General features: G+C 42.8%; 1 protein-coding gene and 1 pseudogene across 1 annotated transcript; both read right to left on the bottom strand.

Annotated features, from left to right (window-relative positions):
* Positions 1 to 8,037: 8,037 nt before the first annotated feature.
* Positions 8,038 to 13,186, bottom strand: LOC117475439 (interferon-induced GTP-binding protein Mx-like). Its single transcript, XM_034121637.1, has 12 exons — positions 12,859 to 13,186; positions 12,017 to 12,154; positions 11,738 to 11,892; positions 10,562 to 10,700; positions 10,276 to 10,474; positions 10,098 to 10,176; positions 9,898 to 10,020; positions 9,631 to 9,772; positions 9,398 to 9,556; positions 9,212 to 9,288; positions 8,870 to 9,127; positions 8,038 to 8,764 (listed from the first exon to the last, which is right to left on the bottom strand). Exons 1-12 carry the CDS (start codon positions 13,043 to 13,045, stop codon positions 8,540 to 8,542), a joined length of 1,881 nt encoding a protein of 626 aa, XP_033977528.1. The 5' UTR covers positions 13,046 to 13,186; the 3' UTR covers positions 8,038 to 8,539.
* A 527-nt stretch (positions 13,187 to 13,713) lies between these two features.
* LOC117475336 lies at positions 13,714 to 19,395 on the bottom strand (annotated as a pseudogene).

Genomic DNA, 19,395 nt, shown 5'->3' with positions numbered 1-19,395 from the left:
GTGTAAAGCATTTAGCTCGCTTTCGTGCCGCGCGTAAGTTGACCACGCCTCGGAACCATACAGCAGGACGCTGACCACGCAACATTGGTAGATACATGTCTTAGTGCGCTCGGCAGCAGAAACGCACGAATAAGAGGCGTAACACATGGAGTTCAAAGTGAAGAAGATGCGTGATCTGGAGATTAAACTCCAAAATCAAGAGAGGAAGACGAAGCATGCAACTGACGCCCATTTCCAAGAAATCATCAAACTGAGGGCCGTTAACGTGGAGCTGGAGAAGAAGCTAACGCAGACGATCACCCATGCTGACGGAGTGGAGGCGGAGAGAAACCTCCACCTCCAAAATCAAGAGAGGAAGACGAAGCATGCAACTGACGCCCATTTCCAAGAAATCATCAAACTGATCACCCATGCTGACGGAGTGGTGGCAGAGAGAAACCTCCTCCTGCAAAAGCAGCGTGAGGACAAGGCGCAGCAATCTGAGCTCAAGGAAATTATTGATCAAAAGGATAAGAAACTCCAAGATAAGACCTGTGAGGCCGAGGTTCAGAAGGTGCAGATTGCCAGACGCTGAGGAAAGATCTGCACAGACGAGGGGATATGGAGGTGCAGCTGAAACTCAACCAGACGAGAAGCTGCCAGGACGCGGACAGACTCGTCACCACCAGAGAGCAAATGTTCCAAAAAACGCAAATCTTGCAGGATATTGGGATAAGTGAAGAGGAGCTCGCCGACCGGTACTTTTGGCTCCCACGGCTGGACAAGCATCTCAACTGGGACTACAGTAACAAGTGGAAAGAGCAGGTGTACCAGCCGGAGTATGACAACCTGAAGGAGGAGAAACAAAGAGTGAAAAAGACCCCGAAGATGGACAACTTGAAGACTAAAGAGAAACTCAAGAATTCGGGGTCTGGAGACATGAACCAGCTGACGCCCTTGCCCCCCATCTCCCAAAACCCCCGATCCCCAGCTGAGGAAACCGCCAGGGACCAGGCTGTCTTCGGCTACAAACCTCGGCCAAATCGCGTCCTCATCAAGTCCAAGTGTTTGCCAAAAATCCTAAAGACCGTCCCCCTGCCTCCCACCGGCACCATGAAACTCCTGCCTCACCCGCCTCCCAAACCGTTGCAGCATCCTGCACCGTGCCGCAGAAGATAAGTTATCGGATCCACCGTCGAGTAGTGGGCTCAAAGTTTTAGTTTCAGTGTTAGTTAGTTCAATTAGTTTTAGTTAGTTTTTAGTTTAAAGTTATTATAGTTAATAGTAAGTCAGTGAGTTAAGACAAGTTTTGATTGATAGTTTTAGTTAGTTGTTTTAGTTTAGTTAGTTCGTTTTTAGTGTTAGTTAGGTTTTAGTTAAGTTTGACATTAAAGTTTTATAGTTAATAAGTTATAGTTTATAATAAGTTAGTGCATTTTCAATGAGTTATTAAGATAAGTTTTAGTTGATAGTTTAATTTTTATAAGATATGCCTTCCATCGGCACCGTGAAACTCCTGCCTCACCCGCCTCCCAAACCGTCGCAGCATCCTGCACCGCGCTGCAGAAGCTTAGCGTTATCGGATCCACTGAGAACTGGGTCGCCTTAACGCAGCGTCCACACGACAGCGTGCGTTGAAGCTTGTCGGCGGGCGTGTCTGAAGCTGGACCAACAACCAATCACACACAAGCACGCAGTTTGATTGTCTAGAGCTTGTACTGGCATATGATTTGATTGGCTGACGCTTCCGTCGTAGCTTGAAAAGTTCAACTTTTCTCAACTTTTGAAGCGAGCAAAGTGAAGTGACGGAACCACAATGCAGTTCGGCAAAGCGTGACGTCACCCGATTCAAAGTGAATGGGCAGCAGCGTTGAAGCTTCAACGCACGCCGCCGTGTGGACAGGCCGTAAGAGCAGCGGGCACAACGTTTTCGTTTCAGTGGTAGTTAGTTAAATAGGTTTTAGTTAAGTTAGTGCATTTTCAATGAGTTATCAAGATAAGTTTTAGTTGACGGTTTTAGTTTTTATAAGATATGCCTTCCATCGGCACCGTGAAACTCCTGCCTCACCCACCTCCCAAACCGTCGCAGCATCCTGCACCGCGCTGCAGAAGCTTAGCGTTATCGGATCCACCGAGAACTGGGTCGCCTTAAGAGCAGTGGGCACAACGTTTTAGTTTCAGTGTTAGTTAGTTAAATTGGTTTTAGTTCGTTTTTAGTTTAAAGTTATTATAGTTAATAGTAAGTCAGTGAGTTAAGACAAGTTTTGATTGATAGTTTTAGTTAGTTGTTTTAGTTTAGTAAGTTTTAGATTGAAGTTATTATAGTTAATAAGTTATAGTTTATAATAAGTTAGTGAATTTTCAATGAGTTAAGATAAGTTTTAGTTGATAGTTTTAGTTTATATAGTGTGTTAGTTTTTATAAGATAAGTTTCCGTTGATTTATTTAAAACATGTTTTTCTTTTTTTAGTTATAGTCATAGTGTGGTTTTCCAAAGTATTACGTCTGCTAAGGACATTTTAGGTTCAGTAAGTCTGCTTTTGTTATTGTCTGTCAGTAGGGATGCTCCGATCAGGGTTTTTGGGGCCGATCACCCGTATCAGAATCAGCCGATACCGACGTTACATTTATCAGACTGTTAGCGAAATATAACAACGTCTTATAACTCGAGTATAAGCACTGTTATAACTTGGAGTAATGACATTTCATCACGAGTGTAAATGGATCACATACCAGTACTTAATAAACCTTAGAAAACAGAAATGTATGTGTCCAAAACTGAATTATTTATATATAGGAACCAACTGTTGGGTTCAGAATTCCAGAAAAGACAGACAACTTCTAAGTTTAACTATTTATTGTAAAGAGAGCAAAAGATATATATTACTTGGCCAAGGACTCATTACGTCTTTTGGAATCACAGGCAGCAAAGCTGTAATCTGTAACCACCAAATCCGTCAAGAGCCTCGAACCTCGTGCGACAATACATTTTATTACACAGGGCGTTGCCCGTACATTTTTGATTGGTCAAGACTAGCTGAAGAGATACCATGGTTTAGACTTGGTTCTCTTTGGTTGGTGCGCAGACTCAGATAGGGTCTCTTGGCAACACGATCCTCCAATCAGCATTCGGCCGGCCTGTGGAAGTCCCTCCCTACTCTGGCACCATCATACTAATTTGTTTTCTCTAACGTTTCTTCAGATATAGCGCGAAACCATAATGTTGCTTCCTAGCTTTGCGGGGGCTCCCATACACAAGGCCGGTGCGATGTGCTGTTCTGACTATCTCTTTGTGTTCTCTCAGTCTCTGCACATGACCTTGCTACTTTCAATATTGCAAGCTAAACACTTTCTCATGTAACTTTTCCCTCCGTTCCTGTCCACCCCATCAAAACTTGGGGGGGTGATTGGGTCCATTTATTCCAAAGTCACAGCCACATACAATGAGCACAATAAGCTTATAATGTAATAATAAGACTCAGTCTTTCTAATGTTATATAAAAATAGACTCCACATTGTAACAGAGTTGAAAGACTTTAATTAATGATATCTTTCCTTTCAGTGCATATAGAGTGAAAGGCCAGTTGTTCGTTACCCTGAAACGTTACATTTTGTGCTGATGTCATATTTTATATTTCAGAACCATGGAACACACCTGGCCAGTGAGGGTGGTGGTTGGCGAAAAAGACATTCAAAAGGTCACTTTCCCTGCAAGACCTTTGATTTTGGAAGAACTAATAAGCGAGTTGAAAAAAGAACTGTCTGCACTTTGACTTCATGCTTCACTATGAAGACCCGGAGTTCAACAATGCTCTCTGCAACCTCACGGATATGACCGAATTCACTGATAGACCAACTTTGAAGAGACCCAGGAGAAGTTAGACCAATTTCCTCCCAAATTTTCCACAGGGTCATGATGCATCCACACTTGAAAGCTCTAGACAGCTACTTGAAAATGAAATGAAGAAAAGGTCACCAAATGTAACACTTGTGAATCAGCTGATGACCCAGACCTTCTCATTAAGACGTAAAGAAATAGTTGAAGAGCAGCCCTCTGTGAAACAGATATTGGAGCGCTGGCCGGCACTTTTCAGAAAACAGCAGGTAAGCCAGGGGTGGGGAACCTTTTTCCTCTCAAGGGCCATTTCAATTTTTCAACATCCTCCGAGGGCCGTACAAATGATTGACCTCTGCTTAAAAATACTAAAATCACAGCCCATTCATTTCACCTTTCTTTCATGCTGTGCAAAGAAAAAGCAACCTCTTAATCCAGATATCTTACCATCACTCGCGTATGCATGCATGTGCATGGTTGTGGCATGACCACCACAACAGAAAGATATGGACACAAGATGTGTGCAAATGCATTTAGTTTCTTATTCATGTCGACATGATTTAAGTGGGGGGGGGGACCTAACCTCCTCTAGGGGGGTCCGGGGGGCATGCTCCCCCGGGAAGATTTTTTTTTAAATGTTGAAGTTAAAAGCATCAATCTGGTGCACTTTGAGAGCAACATTAGGAGATCTATGGATACATCTCTCAACACCCATATGAAACAGAACTGTAAGCAGATTTTCTTTATGGATATTTTACAAATCACTCCCCTTTTAAACTGTATTCTTGTTTATTAATAACTTTTTTTTACCGTCATATAGTATTTTTATAGTTTACTTTATTCTCTTATTTTTTTATAACTATAATGATCATATAAAGATGTGCTTTTACCTCACTAGTTGGAGAAAAAGCTTCTTATATTCGTTAGCATAGCTAGCTAACCAGATGCTAATAACAACAAAGTTATTGACTGTATGATCAGTATGACAGATGAACAGATCGCCACTGGGCTTTCAACTAAGAAAAAGCCACGCAAAAACTGCGGCATGTGTACGGCTCCTTATGGGTACTGCAATTTGTGAAGTCCCGGCCCGGAGCCGCGTTCTGGTGCTCTCCGTCAGAACTGCACCCCTGTCAGACGGGACATATACCACGTGATGACACGTTAGGCTCGTGTTGTGTTCAATGACCTAACCCAGGAAAAACAGGCACTCGCTTGTTTAATTTTTTTGCGGTCTAGATTTCTTAAATTTTTTTCTTTTTTGCGTGTGTTTATAAATTACCTCGAGGGCCGTAGGCCTACCAAATGGTCTACAAGTGCATTAAATATAATATAATAAACAGTATGTTGCTTACTGGGGCAATGAAGAACAAAACACTTTTTCTAAATAAAATATATAAATTACAGTATAGCATGACATGAAAATATCTGGCCCATAAACAGTTTGTGTACCAAAATATTGTGGTCATCTCTTAACTTTGTACAATTGTTGTGTGGTTGTTGCTTTTTTCTTTGAAGGTTTTTGCAGAGTTCACAAGAGTGGCAAGTAAAGATCTTGAGCGAGACTTCTTTGAGTCCTTGGATCACCAAACTCCCGCTTCCTTGAGATCAGTGGCGTCGCCTGGCCTGGGCATCCGGGGCTTTAGCCCCGAATGTTTTTTCTGTAGCCCCGGACAATTCTCCCTCAATAATATAATACATTAACCGTGCTTTACGTGAACCTCATCATGACACAAGAGAGGACGGCAACACTGTAATTTCCCGTGTTCAGTGAATGCAACAGAGGCATGACACCAGACCAATCAGAGAGTTGCATGGAAATAAACGTGTGCTTGTGTCATTCAAGCTCGGCTCTGTGTGTGTGTGGCAATAGCGCATTTAGTGTGATAGAGAGAGAGAGAGGGAGAGAGGGGGAGGGAGGGACCGCTGCCAGCAGGGACCTGTTGTTAGCATCTGGTTAGCATCTGGTTAGCTAGCTGCACTAGCAAGCTGGAGGAGAGTCCTCTCCTCTCAGACTGAGAGACTCAGGTGAGCTAAAGGACTCTCTGAGTGTTTAGATACTTAACTTTAGTCTAAGTTATCTCAGTGGGTCTCAAACTGTTTGGTCACAAATTATTCAAAAGATTATTTCCGCGGCACACCTTCATATGATCATTATAGTTATAAAAAAAATAAGAGAATAAAGGAAAAACAGTTATGAAATACTATATGGCAGTAAAACAAGAATAGAGTTTAAAAGGGGAGTGATTAGTAAAATATCCATAAAGAAAAAGTACATCTGTTTACAGTTCTGTTTCATATGGGTGCTGAGAGAGGTATCCATAGATCTCTTCATTTTGCTCTCAAAGTGCACCAGATTGATGCTTTTAACTTCAATATTTAAAAAAAAATCTTCCCGGGGGAGCATCCCCCCGGACCCCCCTAGAGGAGGTGAGGTCTGCCCCCCACTCATAAAAAATATCACTTTACCCCTGCCTATATGCCGTGAGCTGATTATCGAGCCTTTATTGTAACAGTCGCGGGTGTACTGTGTGTGTGCGTGTGGGGAGTGTTGCAGTAAAAAATGCCACTAGTGCCGCCGCCACTGTGGGCTAAGCCCCGAATGTTTTCAGGCCCAGGCGACGCCCCTGGTGCCGCCGCCACTGTGGGCTAAGCCCCGAATGTTTTCAGGCCCAGGCGACGCCCCTGCTTGAGATATTCAAATCTAAAAGGGGCATTGTCGGCACAACACTTGCAGATATTCTTGCCCAAGTTGAAAAAAGGGTAAGGTTCCTTCACTTTACACCACACTTACCCAAAGCCTACAGCCCCTTTCAGTTGCCTTTATGCTATTAAAGCTAGGCAGATGCTGACTTTGTGTTGATATTTATCTAACAGACATGGTGGTTCTATTGATCTTCTAATCTCCCACCTCCGGTAGACCCATGATGTCGCAGCCATGAGGACAGCTGTCCTCCGATGTCTCCCAGTTTTCCTTGGAGATGATGGGAGTGATTTCTTCAAAATGTGTTTTGTAAGTATTGCATAATGTGCTATGTAGAAGTTTTTTCACAGAGTAGCAAACATTTTCTCCTCAGTTTTTCACATTGCTTTGTATCTGCAGTATTTAAATGCCATTGAAGATTACAAAGAGGTTCCTGTTGGGGTATTGACAGTTATCCATGAAGAACGACAGCAGCCAGGTCCAAATACCCTGCACCGTGAAACATCCAACATCGCCGTACTACTGGAAGCTACTGTCGTCCTGAATGAGATCGAGAGCCACGCTCAAGCTACAGTATTTGCCTTGCTTTTGCACTCATCTATAATCTTCATCTGGATTATCCCAAAAAACTCAAAAACACCGTTGACTTCATTCAGAGGGTGATGCTCAATCTGGGCGTAGGTATCCTGAGGCCAAAACTAGACCAGATCTAAATGACACACTCACACTTTTCTTCTGAGTGGACCAGGTGGTTGTTCCACTTCCCAAACTCATTTCTGAGCATGGAGAAGACATTGAACCTGTCTCCACACTTGAATCCTTTTTTGTATGTATTTTTTAATAAAGCTGACTCGCATTGTTCACACATTTTACCAACATTTTGTATTTGCATACGTATGGAAATGCACAAGAAAATAAGTTATTGATGAAGATAAACTGGAATTGCAATCACCATTTCATCTGAAACCACAAGGGGGAGCTAAAGGACGTAGTTTAATCTGGAAACTCATTAATTGTGGGAAGTCAGGAGAAGTTTGATTTACAAAGTGTATATCTGTTAAGAATCAAACGGCTGGAAGACAACACAAGGCAAACTAAAAAGTGTGGTTTGTTAGATTTTAGTATGACCCGTAGAAAAAATATTCACTGTCCTGTTTGTTATTATTGTTTTCTATATTGCAGGGTAGTAAAGTAGTTGCATGAAAGCCCTTAAAGTTGCAAATTGTTCACGTTAAGAATACCTAACCTTTAAGTGAGAAAATAGAGTTTTAATTTAACAGTAGAAAAGATTTGTAAGATTGAGTAGTTTCACCTGTGAAAAGCAAGTTGGAATAGCCAAATTACACAAACAATCAATTAAAGTCAAATTGTTTATTTTATTTAAACAAATATGTTTGAATTATAACAAATGTTATATGCATATTACAAACAAAAATGGCAATAGGAGTACATATTACACTTGTGATGGAAACTTCTGAAGCAATGGAGACGAGACTCAGAGAGACACAGGGAGAGCAGGAACTTTGATGGCAAACGCTGATGGTTTATTTGAAGCTTCGGCCAGAGAAGTCACCAGACATGTGCTGTGTCCCGAGTTGACACAGCGGTTGCCAAACCAATTCTGAAGAACTATTCCCCAGACCCATGTATTTAGCTAGTTCTGAGAGAATAATCAACATTGTACATAACAAGATAAAGCACTATAAGACCTCTATCAGCTGACGCCAACTGGCAGGAATAGGGAGACAAAACCCTGAGAGCACAGCAGCCAAGGTTGCAGGCAAACTGGGTCAAAGGTGTGGGCCTAGGAACATATTTCCCCAACAACACTACATTTAAAAGACTCCCTATCGACGTAGGACATTGACCTGCTCGGACTTTATATTTAAAGCAAATGTGTCTATTCTTCACTGGACAGGGTAACATTTTTTAAATAGAATATCAATCCTACAACAACAAGGGAAGTGTATTTTATATTGAAAAGAGGTTCAGTAGACTCATAGTTGAGAGCTTGACCCCCTCTAGAACTCCACCAAGTATGTGCGAGCCTTCATGAGGCGTTTAAGGCGACTCTGCAAACCAGCCCTCTGCATGCCAATGTCGCAATCCTCCTTCAGGTATAGCTCCAAATTCTCCTTATCCTGGATCATCAGCAGCATCTCCCTCTCCAGAGCAACGGCAGACTCCTGCAACATCTGGTAGCGGATCACCAGTGGGATCTGGTCAGCCAGACGCTGGCTGGCAATCTGAAGAAGGAAAAAGAAAGGGAGGTTTGAGAAAACGGGGTACAGGGTCTAAACCCTGCTGTATTTGTGCTTTTATTCATGAATCATCTCTATATTAAAACTTACTTTGTAATAAGATTTAAGGTGCGTCATCAGCTCCTGAAGTGTAGCATGATTATCCGTGCTGTACACCAAACTCCTTTCTTTATGATGTTTTTGGCTTAAAGTTGGAGCTTCCTCCTCCTCTTCCTCTCTCTTGCACTCACTCAAACTGCTGCTGTAGGTCCTGTCCTGAGAGTAAACAATCAGCTCCATCTTGAACTGAGTTCTCAGCATGGATTCAGCAGCGGACTCTTTTTCTTGCTTGATGGCTTCGATCTTTGCCTGAAAAAATAAGATTCCAGTCAGTCTGCAAGGGGACAAAAATGATGCATATCAAGTTTTAAGAGGTTCATAGAAGATGGCTACCTTGGCTATTTTGACCAGGTTCGGATATCCAATGAAGCTGCTCTGGGCAAGCTGTATGAAAACCCTCCTAACAGCATCTGGAGGAAATGGGAAAACAAGAAGACACAGCAGCTTTGAAGAATGGAAACTTGTTGGAAATGGTGAAAGCTGCTACTGGATGAATATGTAATTCATGCAACCATTTACCTCCTACATCCTTGAGTTTTTTCACAGCTGGCTCCTCCAGCTGTTTGATCTGGTCCTTGACCATGGTCTCAAAGGTCCTGTAGTTGATGAAGCCCGGCAGTTCTCTTCCACGATACGTCGCTTCGTATTCCTCCACCTCTTTCTCAATCTTTTTGTTAACTGGAAAAAACAAACGGACATTTCAGACTCCTGATGTTGCTCAACTGTAGACCAGATCTAAATGACACACTCACACTTTTCTCCTGAGTGGAGCAGGTGGTTGTTCCACTTCCCAAACTCATTTCTGAGCATGGAGAAGACATTGAACCTGTCTCCACACTTGAGTTCCTCTCCTGTAGTCAAGTTGATGGCATCATGAGTGAATGCAGTCACTTTCTGCAGCACACACATGACAGCAGAAACAGTTTACAGGGGATTTGTATTTATTTGAAATGCACACATGATGGTGAGTATATGTCTTGTGTAGCCAAGTGGATGTTATGCAGAGTTTGGGAGCTCACATCAAGGAGGTAGTAGATTCTTTCGGCTGTGTCTGACGGGGGGCCGTTGCCATATTTCTCCAGCTGTGCCTGAGTCTCTGCTAGTTTCTCCTCTATTTGCTCTTCCAGTCGAGGAAGAGATTTCTACACATCACACATAATAAACTTTAACGTAAAAAGTAAGCAAAAATACCTTAAGTTATTTTGGAGTAAGAAGTTACCTCAATGTGATGCACAAGCTCCAGTGTGAGTTTTTCAGCCAGTTTGGGAATAGTAGCATGGCCGTCATTATAGAGAGAGCTACAACAAGAATAAAAGACTACTGAGTACATGTCATATTACAAATCACAGTGAACAATGAAGACATTTGTCAAAATTACCCAAAAAGTATGAACTTACTGGAAAAACGCATGATCACTGAAGAAGGTTTTCTCTCTTTCTATTGCTTCAGTAAGAGACACTTTCTCTGTGATCTCCTTCTGACCTCGGCACTTGACGATCATGTAGCCTTTCTTCAAGTGGATGACTTCATTATTGACAATTTCCACAACGTTCTCCTCTGTGCCTCTGTCCACCAGGTCAGGCTTGGTCAAGATACCTGAGAAACATAGAGACAAATAGACAGTGATCTAAAAGTAAAGTAACTTGTCCAAGGAGTTGATTTTATAAAATCAGTTCTCTTTACCCAGAGTCCTCTCTCCTTCAGGATCCACTTCCTGGGCCATCTTCAAAGCTTCTGTGGTTGCTATGTCCACATTGCAGGGGACAACCACCAAGCTGATGGTTTCTTGTCTTCTGATGAACTTCTGGATCATGCTCTTTATCTGAAAGTAATAATTCAGATTATACATTAAGTTATTTTTTAAAACGTGGAGCTCATATTCTTTTATCTGTCATTTATTAGGCACTGTGTCGGCGGGGTGTGGTTAGAGCGCCGGCTGCTGGAGTGATGGGAGCGGCTCGGCCGGAGGCCAGACAGCTAATCAGAATCGGGTAATAATTCACTAAATAAAAGCATGCTGGTAACCTGGTTCTGGTCTCTTGCAGTAGGCTGGGTCGTGAGAGGGGGATCCACGGATACGGAGCCGCCTCAAAAAATAGAGGACGGCTATATTGTTTATAATATTTTGTGTGGACTACCTCAGTTTCTGCCACCCGGCCATTTTTAATAAAATGTGTTTCTTTTGCACAACTACTAACTAGCACTCTCCTTCCGTCATTGTTGTCCCTGTTCAGACGCCACTGTGAGCGTTCTGGCTCACACTTGAGTTAAACATGACGGAAGGAGGGCTTTTATTTAGTGACGTATTACCTGATTCTGATCATCGGTCTGGCGTCCGGCTGAGCTGCTCCCATCCCTCCAGCAGCCGGCGCTCTAACCACACCCCGCTGACACAAGCACATTTCCAAAGGTCTGGTTGACTTCATGTAAACACCATAGCTAAATACATTAGATAAAGCGGGGCAACAGCTAACCTTCACAATTATAGGAATGTTTCTACTATTTTAATGCCTGGCAAATAGTGAATAATCGGCTTAAAGCTGATTAAGCATCCACGGCATCATCCCCAGATTGTTTGTGTCTCTCACCTGGCAGGTTGCCTGGATTAAAGTTTATGTCTGAATCATGAGTCATAGCTGGGCCTGTTGCTCTGGTCCTGTCCTGGAAGTTGACAGTATCCTTATTAATCTTTAAGGCTGTCTATGTTGTAATTTTATTATGTTTTATCCATACACACACTGAATCTATTGCATGTCTGAGAGTCGTATGCTGTACACACTGTAAAGCTTACTGAGACTAATGTGATATTGGGCTATACAAATAAATGTTGATCGATTGACTGACACTAAAGTATCATACCTTGTCTCCAATGTTTGCATCCTGTCCCTTTACAGCCACCCTGGTGATGCCGGGCAGGTCAATGAGCGTCAGGTCGGGAACATCAGGAGAGGCGATCTCCAGACTGATGAGTTCATCACTGATCCCCACCCCTAGTCCAGCTATTTCATCCTGAGCTGGAGAGAGAGGAAGCATGTTGAATGATTACAGGATGGAGGTGCTGAACACTGAAACCTTAAGTAGCAGCTCCATCAATACTCTGTTTTTGGTAGTGACATTTAAGAGCTCTGTATACCGTACCTTGTCTGATCTTTTTCTCCACATCTACGGGGTCGTCTATCTCTTCCTCAAAGTCCTGGTAGCTTATCTTCCCGTACCACTCCTCTCCTTCTTTCTTTCTCTTCATCTTCAGTTCGAGAGGACATCTTGTCACAATGCCTGAGTTTATGAAGACAGAAGGATGATAATGAGAGGGAAAAGGGAAGTCCAGTATGATTGGTGAAATTAGGAGAAAAGCAATAGGCAACACAACTGATATCATCTTTATAAAACTGGTATTTATATTACATCTCCAAAATATCTTCTATGCATAATACATATGCTAGAGAAGTCTAACTAAACTAAAGAATGATGTGTCCTGCTCTGCTGATTTCTAACAATAACACAGATATTGTGTGATGTAAGGTGACCTGAAGTGCAACGTATTATAGCTATATTATATTTTGTAAAGCTCTATTTTGTTGATGCAATCTTTTTGTAACCTACAATTTGGCTTTGGGCCCTCATTTACATGGTTTGATTAACCAGCCATACAGGTTTTGTAATCTCCATTTCCGTGTTGAGAATTAAGACATGCCAACTGTAGCCTATTGAAGAAAATATGAAAACAGAAATGTGTCTTTCCAGTTTTATGTTTCATTTACTCCATCGACAAACACCAATCACTGCAGCTTTAGTTTTTGACTGATACTGATGGTTGTGTACTGTTTACTTTTTCTTTTTTTTCTTAATTTCCCCAATGACACTTATGAACTTTATTTGTCCAATAACTTGTGCGACGTTAGGCAAGCCACAACTTCTAAGCATCCATAATTTCAAAGAGAGAAAGAAAGAAAGATTTTATTTTTATTTATTTATCTTACCACTTCCTCTTGGTAGAGCTACCCCTGACAGCGCCTCCAGCACGGAGCTCTTCCCCGAGCTTTGGTCTCCAATGACGGCGATAGCAGGCAGAGCCAAGTCCTTTTCTACACCCAGAGAGCGAAGAGAGTCGATGAGGTCGATGCAGGGACGCACCTTCTCCTCATACTGTTGGTTCAGAGTGTTCATAATGATGACTTCTTCAATCCTGCCAGTAAAGTGCTTTTTGTTGTATATATTTGAAGATGTGTTCTTGGTTGAATCTGCAGTAGCAGCCGGTCGGATGCTGAGATTTGAGTGTGTCGGATGCGAGCTGCCGGGTAGCCTGTCCAATGAGAGGATAGGTTTCGTTTCTTTACCCGAGTTTCATTTCTTCGCAAAGTCTTTTCCAGTCTTGTACCAGCAGCAGGGGCTGATCGGCTCGGTTCGCTGCCGGCACCGCCCTTTATTTTTATTTTTTTAAACGGCATCATTTAAATTGGGCTGATAGGCGACTGAGGTCCACAGTTTCCCCGCAGCGAGGCTCCCCCCGCCATCCTGTTGACAGTTCACGGAGCGTCTAGAAATCCCCCCCACCCCCGTTGTTGTTTAAATTTGAGTTTATTGGTAGAATTTCGTACTTATAGCCAACTGTTATTGCCATTCAGTTTCCTGAAGTGTATTATTTTTTTCAACCAAGTGACCGGAAGAACCTAAATACAATTCTCAGTAACTTGATTAAGCCAAAATGTATTTTTTGAAAAAAAGGCACCTTTTTAAAACGAACTAACATGCCAGTTATTTTCATATTTTTGGACCTTATGTAGACTACTGTATCTGTGGCATGACATTCAGGCAATAGGCAAGTTGAATGAAAATAAGATATGATAAAATAGACCTTTATTGGTGCCCGTAGGGAAATTCAGGTGTTAAAGCTGCCACAGATTAAGAGAGAAACAAAGGACAGTACAGATAAGAGTTCACACAAGTGCAACAAGAACATAAGAGTAAACATGTAGGTATTAATATGAAGAAGAACAACCAAATTAATTAAAAGGCAAATAATGAATAAGAATATTACATTGGATCACTTATCAATAGCCACTTTGCTTTTCTAGCTTAAGTGACTAATAATATCACAAATCTGCAAAAGAAAAGAAATGTGATGAATGTGAAAACCCAACCAACTTCTTCCATCAGGAATCTGATTTTAAGGTTTGCGCTTTACTTGGGTTGTGTTGAAGTTGTATATGTTCATGCTAAAGTCATTCAACAGAACACGGGCCCCTGACATGCGCTTGAGGCTATTCTGAAGTTGTCTTCTCTTTGTTTCCATTGAAAAGTCCTCTTGAAGCAAGCACTCGGTTTTCTCCTTGTCCTGAGGCATCTGCAGCATCTCCCTGTGCAGCTGGTGGGCAGACTCCTGCATCACATGGTAGCGGATCACCAGCGGGATCTGGTCAGCCAAACGCTGGCCAGCAATCTTTAGTTTGGAGAAGAAACAAGTAGATATAACACGATGTTTAAAAGCCACCTTCAAAACACTTAACAAATAAGTGTGCATTTAATTGGGGGGTACAGATTCAAATGCATGATGTTTTTCTTTCCATCTTTATATAGTAGGTGCAATATTTTGATGTATCACATTTGCGAGGCAGAACAATAAAAAGTACTGCATGTAGATAACACCAGTGGTGAAAAGTAACTAGTACATTTAGATTTAGAGATATTTGTACTCTACTTAATGCTACTTTATTCTTCTACGCTGCCACATTTCAGAGGCAAATATTGAGCTTTTTACTCCAATACATGTATTTTAACACTTGTATACACTCATATATCAAAACACATAATATGCTGATATGGTATAATGCAGTACTGTACTACTAATCTACACAGTATTACACATATCTGAATTACTCCACATTGACCAATTCTATATTGCTCTCACATGTATAAAAACAGGATAATATAGTAAACAAAATATAATAATGTCGAAAGGAACCTGCAATAATAACTTTTAATTTTGATACTTGAAGTACAATTAGCTGATAATACTTCTTTATATTACTCTGAAATGGGACATTCTGCAGTATGAGTACTTTTACTTTTTGCACTTTAAGTATATTTTGATGCTAATACTTTTTTACTTACTTACTTAAGTAAAGGATCTGAGTACTTCTCAACACTGGATATCACTTACTTGGTAATAGGATTTAAGGTGTTTGAGCATCTCTTTAAGGGTGGCCCCACTGTTACTGCTGTACACAGTACTGATGCCGAACGTATTCGTTTGTGAACCAAAGGATGGCACAACAGTACTCGTTTGTGCACCAAAGGGTGACGCAGCAGTACTCGTTTGTGCACCAAAGGTTGGCGCAGCAGGCTGTTCTTCTTCCCTCTTCCTCTTGCCTAACTTCTTGCTGTATGTGCTGTCCTGGGTGTAAACAATCATCTCCATCTTAAACTGAGTCCTCAGCATGGACTCTGCAGCAGCCTCCTTCTCCTTTGTGATGGCTTCGATCTTCATCTGAAGGACATACACATTTGTCAGTTAATATTCAACAATACAGTACAGTAGCAAATGTTGCAATTTATTTGATACCTGGGCTGTTCTGATGAGGTTGGGAAGTCCAACGAGGCTGCTCTGCGCCAACTCTAACAGCTCCTTCTTCACAATTTCAGATTAATTTTTTTAAATCCAGACAATACAAGATCAATTTAAAATAACTCAAAGGTCTCACATTTTCAGATGGTCTGCAATAATTGTAGTATCATAACACATGCCTGTTACTCCCTTGAGTTTCAGTACAGCAGGCTCTTCCAGCCGTTTGATCTGCTCTTTGACCATGTCCTCAAACGTCTTGTAGTTGATGAAGCCCGGCAACTCTCTTCCACGGTACTTTTGTTCATACTGATTCACCTCCTTCTCAATGTTCCTGTGGACTGCAATACAGATGAATATGTGAAAGAAAGACATAATTACACTTTATAAGTCTCTTCATAAAGTGAGAAGGAGATGGCAATGTTTTATTATCTTGCTTAATGATTTACTTGATATATATTAATTAACAGCTTTGTAGAATCAGGAACAGGTTTATTGCCATGCAGGTTTACACAAGGAATTTGCTTTGGTGTATAATTCTGCATACATAAACGTAGTCAGAGGAAGTACGTTGTAAAAAAGGAGCAAATATAGAACTATATATATTTTGAAAATATTATAAAAGTAAAAGAAATCTTAACTTTCAATTATTAAAAGGTCTACAATATGGAGTATGGGAACATTACAAGTGTAATACTGACCAACTTGATAAGGCACTTACATGTTACCCCAGAGTCCTCTATGACAACTTTCCATGCAGCAAACTCTTTCCTGAGAATGGAAAAGATGTTTGGCCTGCCTCCAAATGTTAGTTCCTCCCCTGTTGCGAGACTGATGGCATCCTGTGTAAATGCTGTCACTCTCTGAAATATGACAAGTTTAGATATAAAAGAAGGCTAGTTATTAAAGGTCCCTATTATACTGTTTTTCATCAATATGTTATAGGTCTCAGATATGTCAGGGTAAGTGAAGCAGGCTCGGACGGACATCCCGGGGCAAAGCAGAGGCCGAGAAGGGGGACTCGGGCGGACGGCCCGGGGGCAAAGCAGAGGCCGAGAAGGGGGACTCGGGCGGACGGCCCGGGGGCAAAGCAGAGGCCGAGAAGGGGGACTCGGGCGGACGGCCCGGGGGCAAAGCAGAGGCCGAGAAGGGGGACTCAGGCGGACGGCCCGGGGGCAAGGTAGAGGCCAAGAAGGGGGACTCGTGAGGACGGCCCGGGGGAATAGCAACAGAGCAGTGAAGTCCGCGGCAGGGAAACTCAGGGGGTCGAAGACAGGGGTGAAGGCCTCGTCGGGGTAAATTAGGGGGGCGGACTCGAGGGAGAAGGCAGCGGCTGGGAAAGTCAGGGGGCCGGGCTCGAGGGCGAAGGCCGCGGCTGGAGAAGTCAGGGGGCCGGGCTCGAGGGCAGCGGCTGGGGAACTCAGGGGGCCGGGCACAAGGACGGGCAAGAAGGCGGCGACAGGACAGCTCCGGAGGACGGGCAGGAAGGCAGCGCCGGGACAGCTCCGGAGGACGGACAGGAAGACGGCGTAGGCCGCGATGGGACCCCTCCAGTGTCAGCTGGATCGCCAGAGCACTGGGATTGAGAGCAGGAGCTGGTGGAACCCCTGGTGGGTCAGGCGTAGACGGGACCCTGGACGGAACATGGGCTGGTGTTGACGGGACCCCAAACAGGACAGGACAAGATTTTGGCGGGACCTCCGGCGGAACAGGTGTCAGCGGGATAATCACCGGTGTTGCCGGGACAGGTGTTCCCGATGAAACAAGGGCTGGTGTCGGCAGGACCCTCGGCGTAGCACATGTCGGCGGGACCCCCAACAGGACAGGATATGGTGTTGGCAGGAAACCCGGCAGAGCAGGTGTCGGCGGGACCCCCAACAGCACAGGACATGGGGTTGGCAGGACCCCCGGCAGAACAGTAGTCGGCGGAACCCCCAACGGGACAGGACATGGGGTTGGCAGGACCCCCGGCAGAACAGTAGTCGGCGGGACCCCCAACGGAACAGGACATGGGGTTGGCAGGACCCCCGGCAGAACAGTAGTCGGCGGGACCCCCAACGGCACAGGACATAGAGTAGAGACTTGAGTAGGGACTCGAGTAGGGACTAGCTGCTAGACCATACCATACATCCCAGGTATGCTAGACTCCAGCATACCTGATTTTCAATGTTTCCTTTTGTCCGTTCACAGCCACCCTGGTGATGCCGGGCAGGTCAATGAGCGTCAGGTCGGGAACATCAGGAGAGGCGATCTCCAGACTGATGAGTTCATGACTGATCTCAGACCCGGGCCCGGCTATTTTATTCTGAGCTGAAGAGAGAAGACACGATGTATAATCATATCTAAGGATGGATGTGATTATTACTGAAAATAAAACTGCCTTCAATCTTCATCAATACTTGGCTTGGATAGTGACATTGATAGTAAAACAGTGTATACTGTACCTTCTCTAATCTTCTTCTCCACACCTGCAAGGTCTTTTAGCTCTTCTTCAAAGTCCTGGTAGCTTATCTTCCCGTACCACCCTCTCCTTCTTTCCTTCTCTTCATCTTCAGTTCGAGAGGACATCTTGTCACAATGCCTGAATTAACGTAAAGTGAATACAGAGACAGGGAAGAACAAGTTAAATCCAGGAGTTCTCGGGGAAATTATAAAAGAAGCCCACAGTAGAAATCCTTTCAAATAAATAGTTGGATCTCTAATAATTTAATCTTGTCAAAAGGAACTCTTTGAATAAAAGGGAACTCAAGATTCAAAGGTTTAGATTCAACTCCACACTTTCTCCCTTTCAGCTGGTATAACTTGTATATTATTAGTATCATTAAGTTCCCTGCAAATAACAATTTGCGATTGAGATATAATGTAGTAATAGTGAGAGAGAATGATTTAGAGGTTGTGTGAGGAGAGTGAGGATGGTATTTGGTTATTTGTTAGACTCTTTGTTTATTTAATTGTGTCATTTTGTATTTGGTGGATAGTTAGGCCTCATCGATGGGTAAATAGTTAAAGGTCACCTATTATGCAAATTCCACTTTTTCATGTATTTTATGCATAAACATGTGTCCCCTCTGTGTAAAGAGATTCTGAAGGTTTCAGGAAAAAAGATTCACACCATTTATATAATGTAATGTAATGTAATATAAAAACCTGTCTGAAAATGTTGGCCACTTTATGATGTCATAACGATTTTTTTGGCTTGTGTAACCATTAGCCAATAACCAACCAAGGTAACACCCACCCACCTTATCACCTGAATCTCCTCCTAGAGCACCATTGTGTTCTTTTTAACCAAATATCTCGCAGAGGGGGCGTGGGGAGTGGCTCCTTATTTTCATCTAAAATAAAAGATGAGAATCAACACTTTTGAAACAGGGCTGAAACAGAGGGGTTTATGGGATGCTACAATGCATGATCTGTTTGGTATTTCGAGCCAAACACTTCAGAGACATGTTTTGTATATATCTGAGACCTATAATATATTGATGACAAACAGTATAATAGGGGACCTTTAATGTCTAATAATTGTTATCACAATGCTTTTGTTTTCAATGAATCATTTAATTGACCCACCGCTAATGTTAATGTATGTGTTGTGGGATGAGTTATTTCTAGCTATTAAGTCAGAAGCAAAGTGTTTTTATTTATTTAACTTACCACTTCCTCTTGGTAGAGCTACCCCTGACAGTGCCTCCAGCACAGAGCTCTTCCCCGAGCTTTGGTCTCCAATGACGGCGATAGCAGGCAGAGCCAAGTCCTCCTCTACACCCAGAGAGCGAAGAGAGTTGATGAGGTCGATGCAGGGACACACCTTCTCCTCATACTATTGGTTTAGAGAGTTCATGATGATGACTTATTGTAGCCTAAGGTAATAGAAAACAGGAAACTGAATGACAATTCCTGCATCTGTCGCAGATAAGTGTAGTACAAAGTGCACAGGCTGTTTCTACGAGCTTGG

The sequence above is a fragment of the Trematomus bernacchii genome, unplaced genomic scaffold (genome assembly GCF_902827165.1).
Source record: "Trematomus bernacchii unplaced genomic scaffold, fTreBer1.1, whole genome shotgun sequence".
NCBI lineage: Eukaryota > Metazoa > Chordata > Actinopteri > Perciformes > Nototheniidae > Trematomus > Trematomus bernacchii.
The sequence above is the reverse complement of the archived record's forward strand: the minus strand, read 5'-3'. Positions and strand labels throughout refer to the sequence as shown.

What these genes read in the sequence shown, in the direction of transcription:
- LOC117475439 (XM_034121637.1), bottom strand. Translation starts at nt 13,045, where the DNA reads ATGAACACTCTGAACCAACAGTATGAGGAGAAGGTGCGTCCCTGCATC. An exon ending in AAAACTCAAGGATGTAGGAG is followed by an intron (nt 9,289 to 9,397) that starts GTAAATGGTTGC and finishes CATTTCCTCCAG; the next exon opens with ATGCTGTTAGGAGGGTTTTC. An exon ending in ACCTGGTCAAAATAGCCAAG is followed by an intron (nt 9,128 to 9,211) that starts GTAGCCATCTTC and finishes TTATTTTTTCAG; the next exon opens with GCAAAGATCGAAGCCATCAA.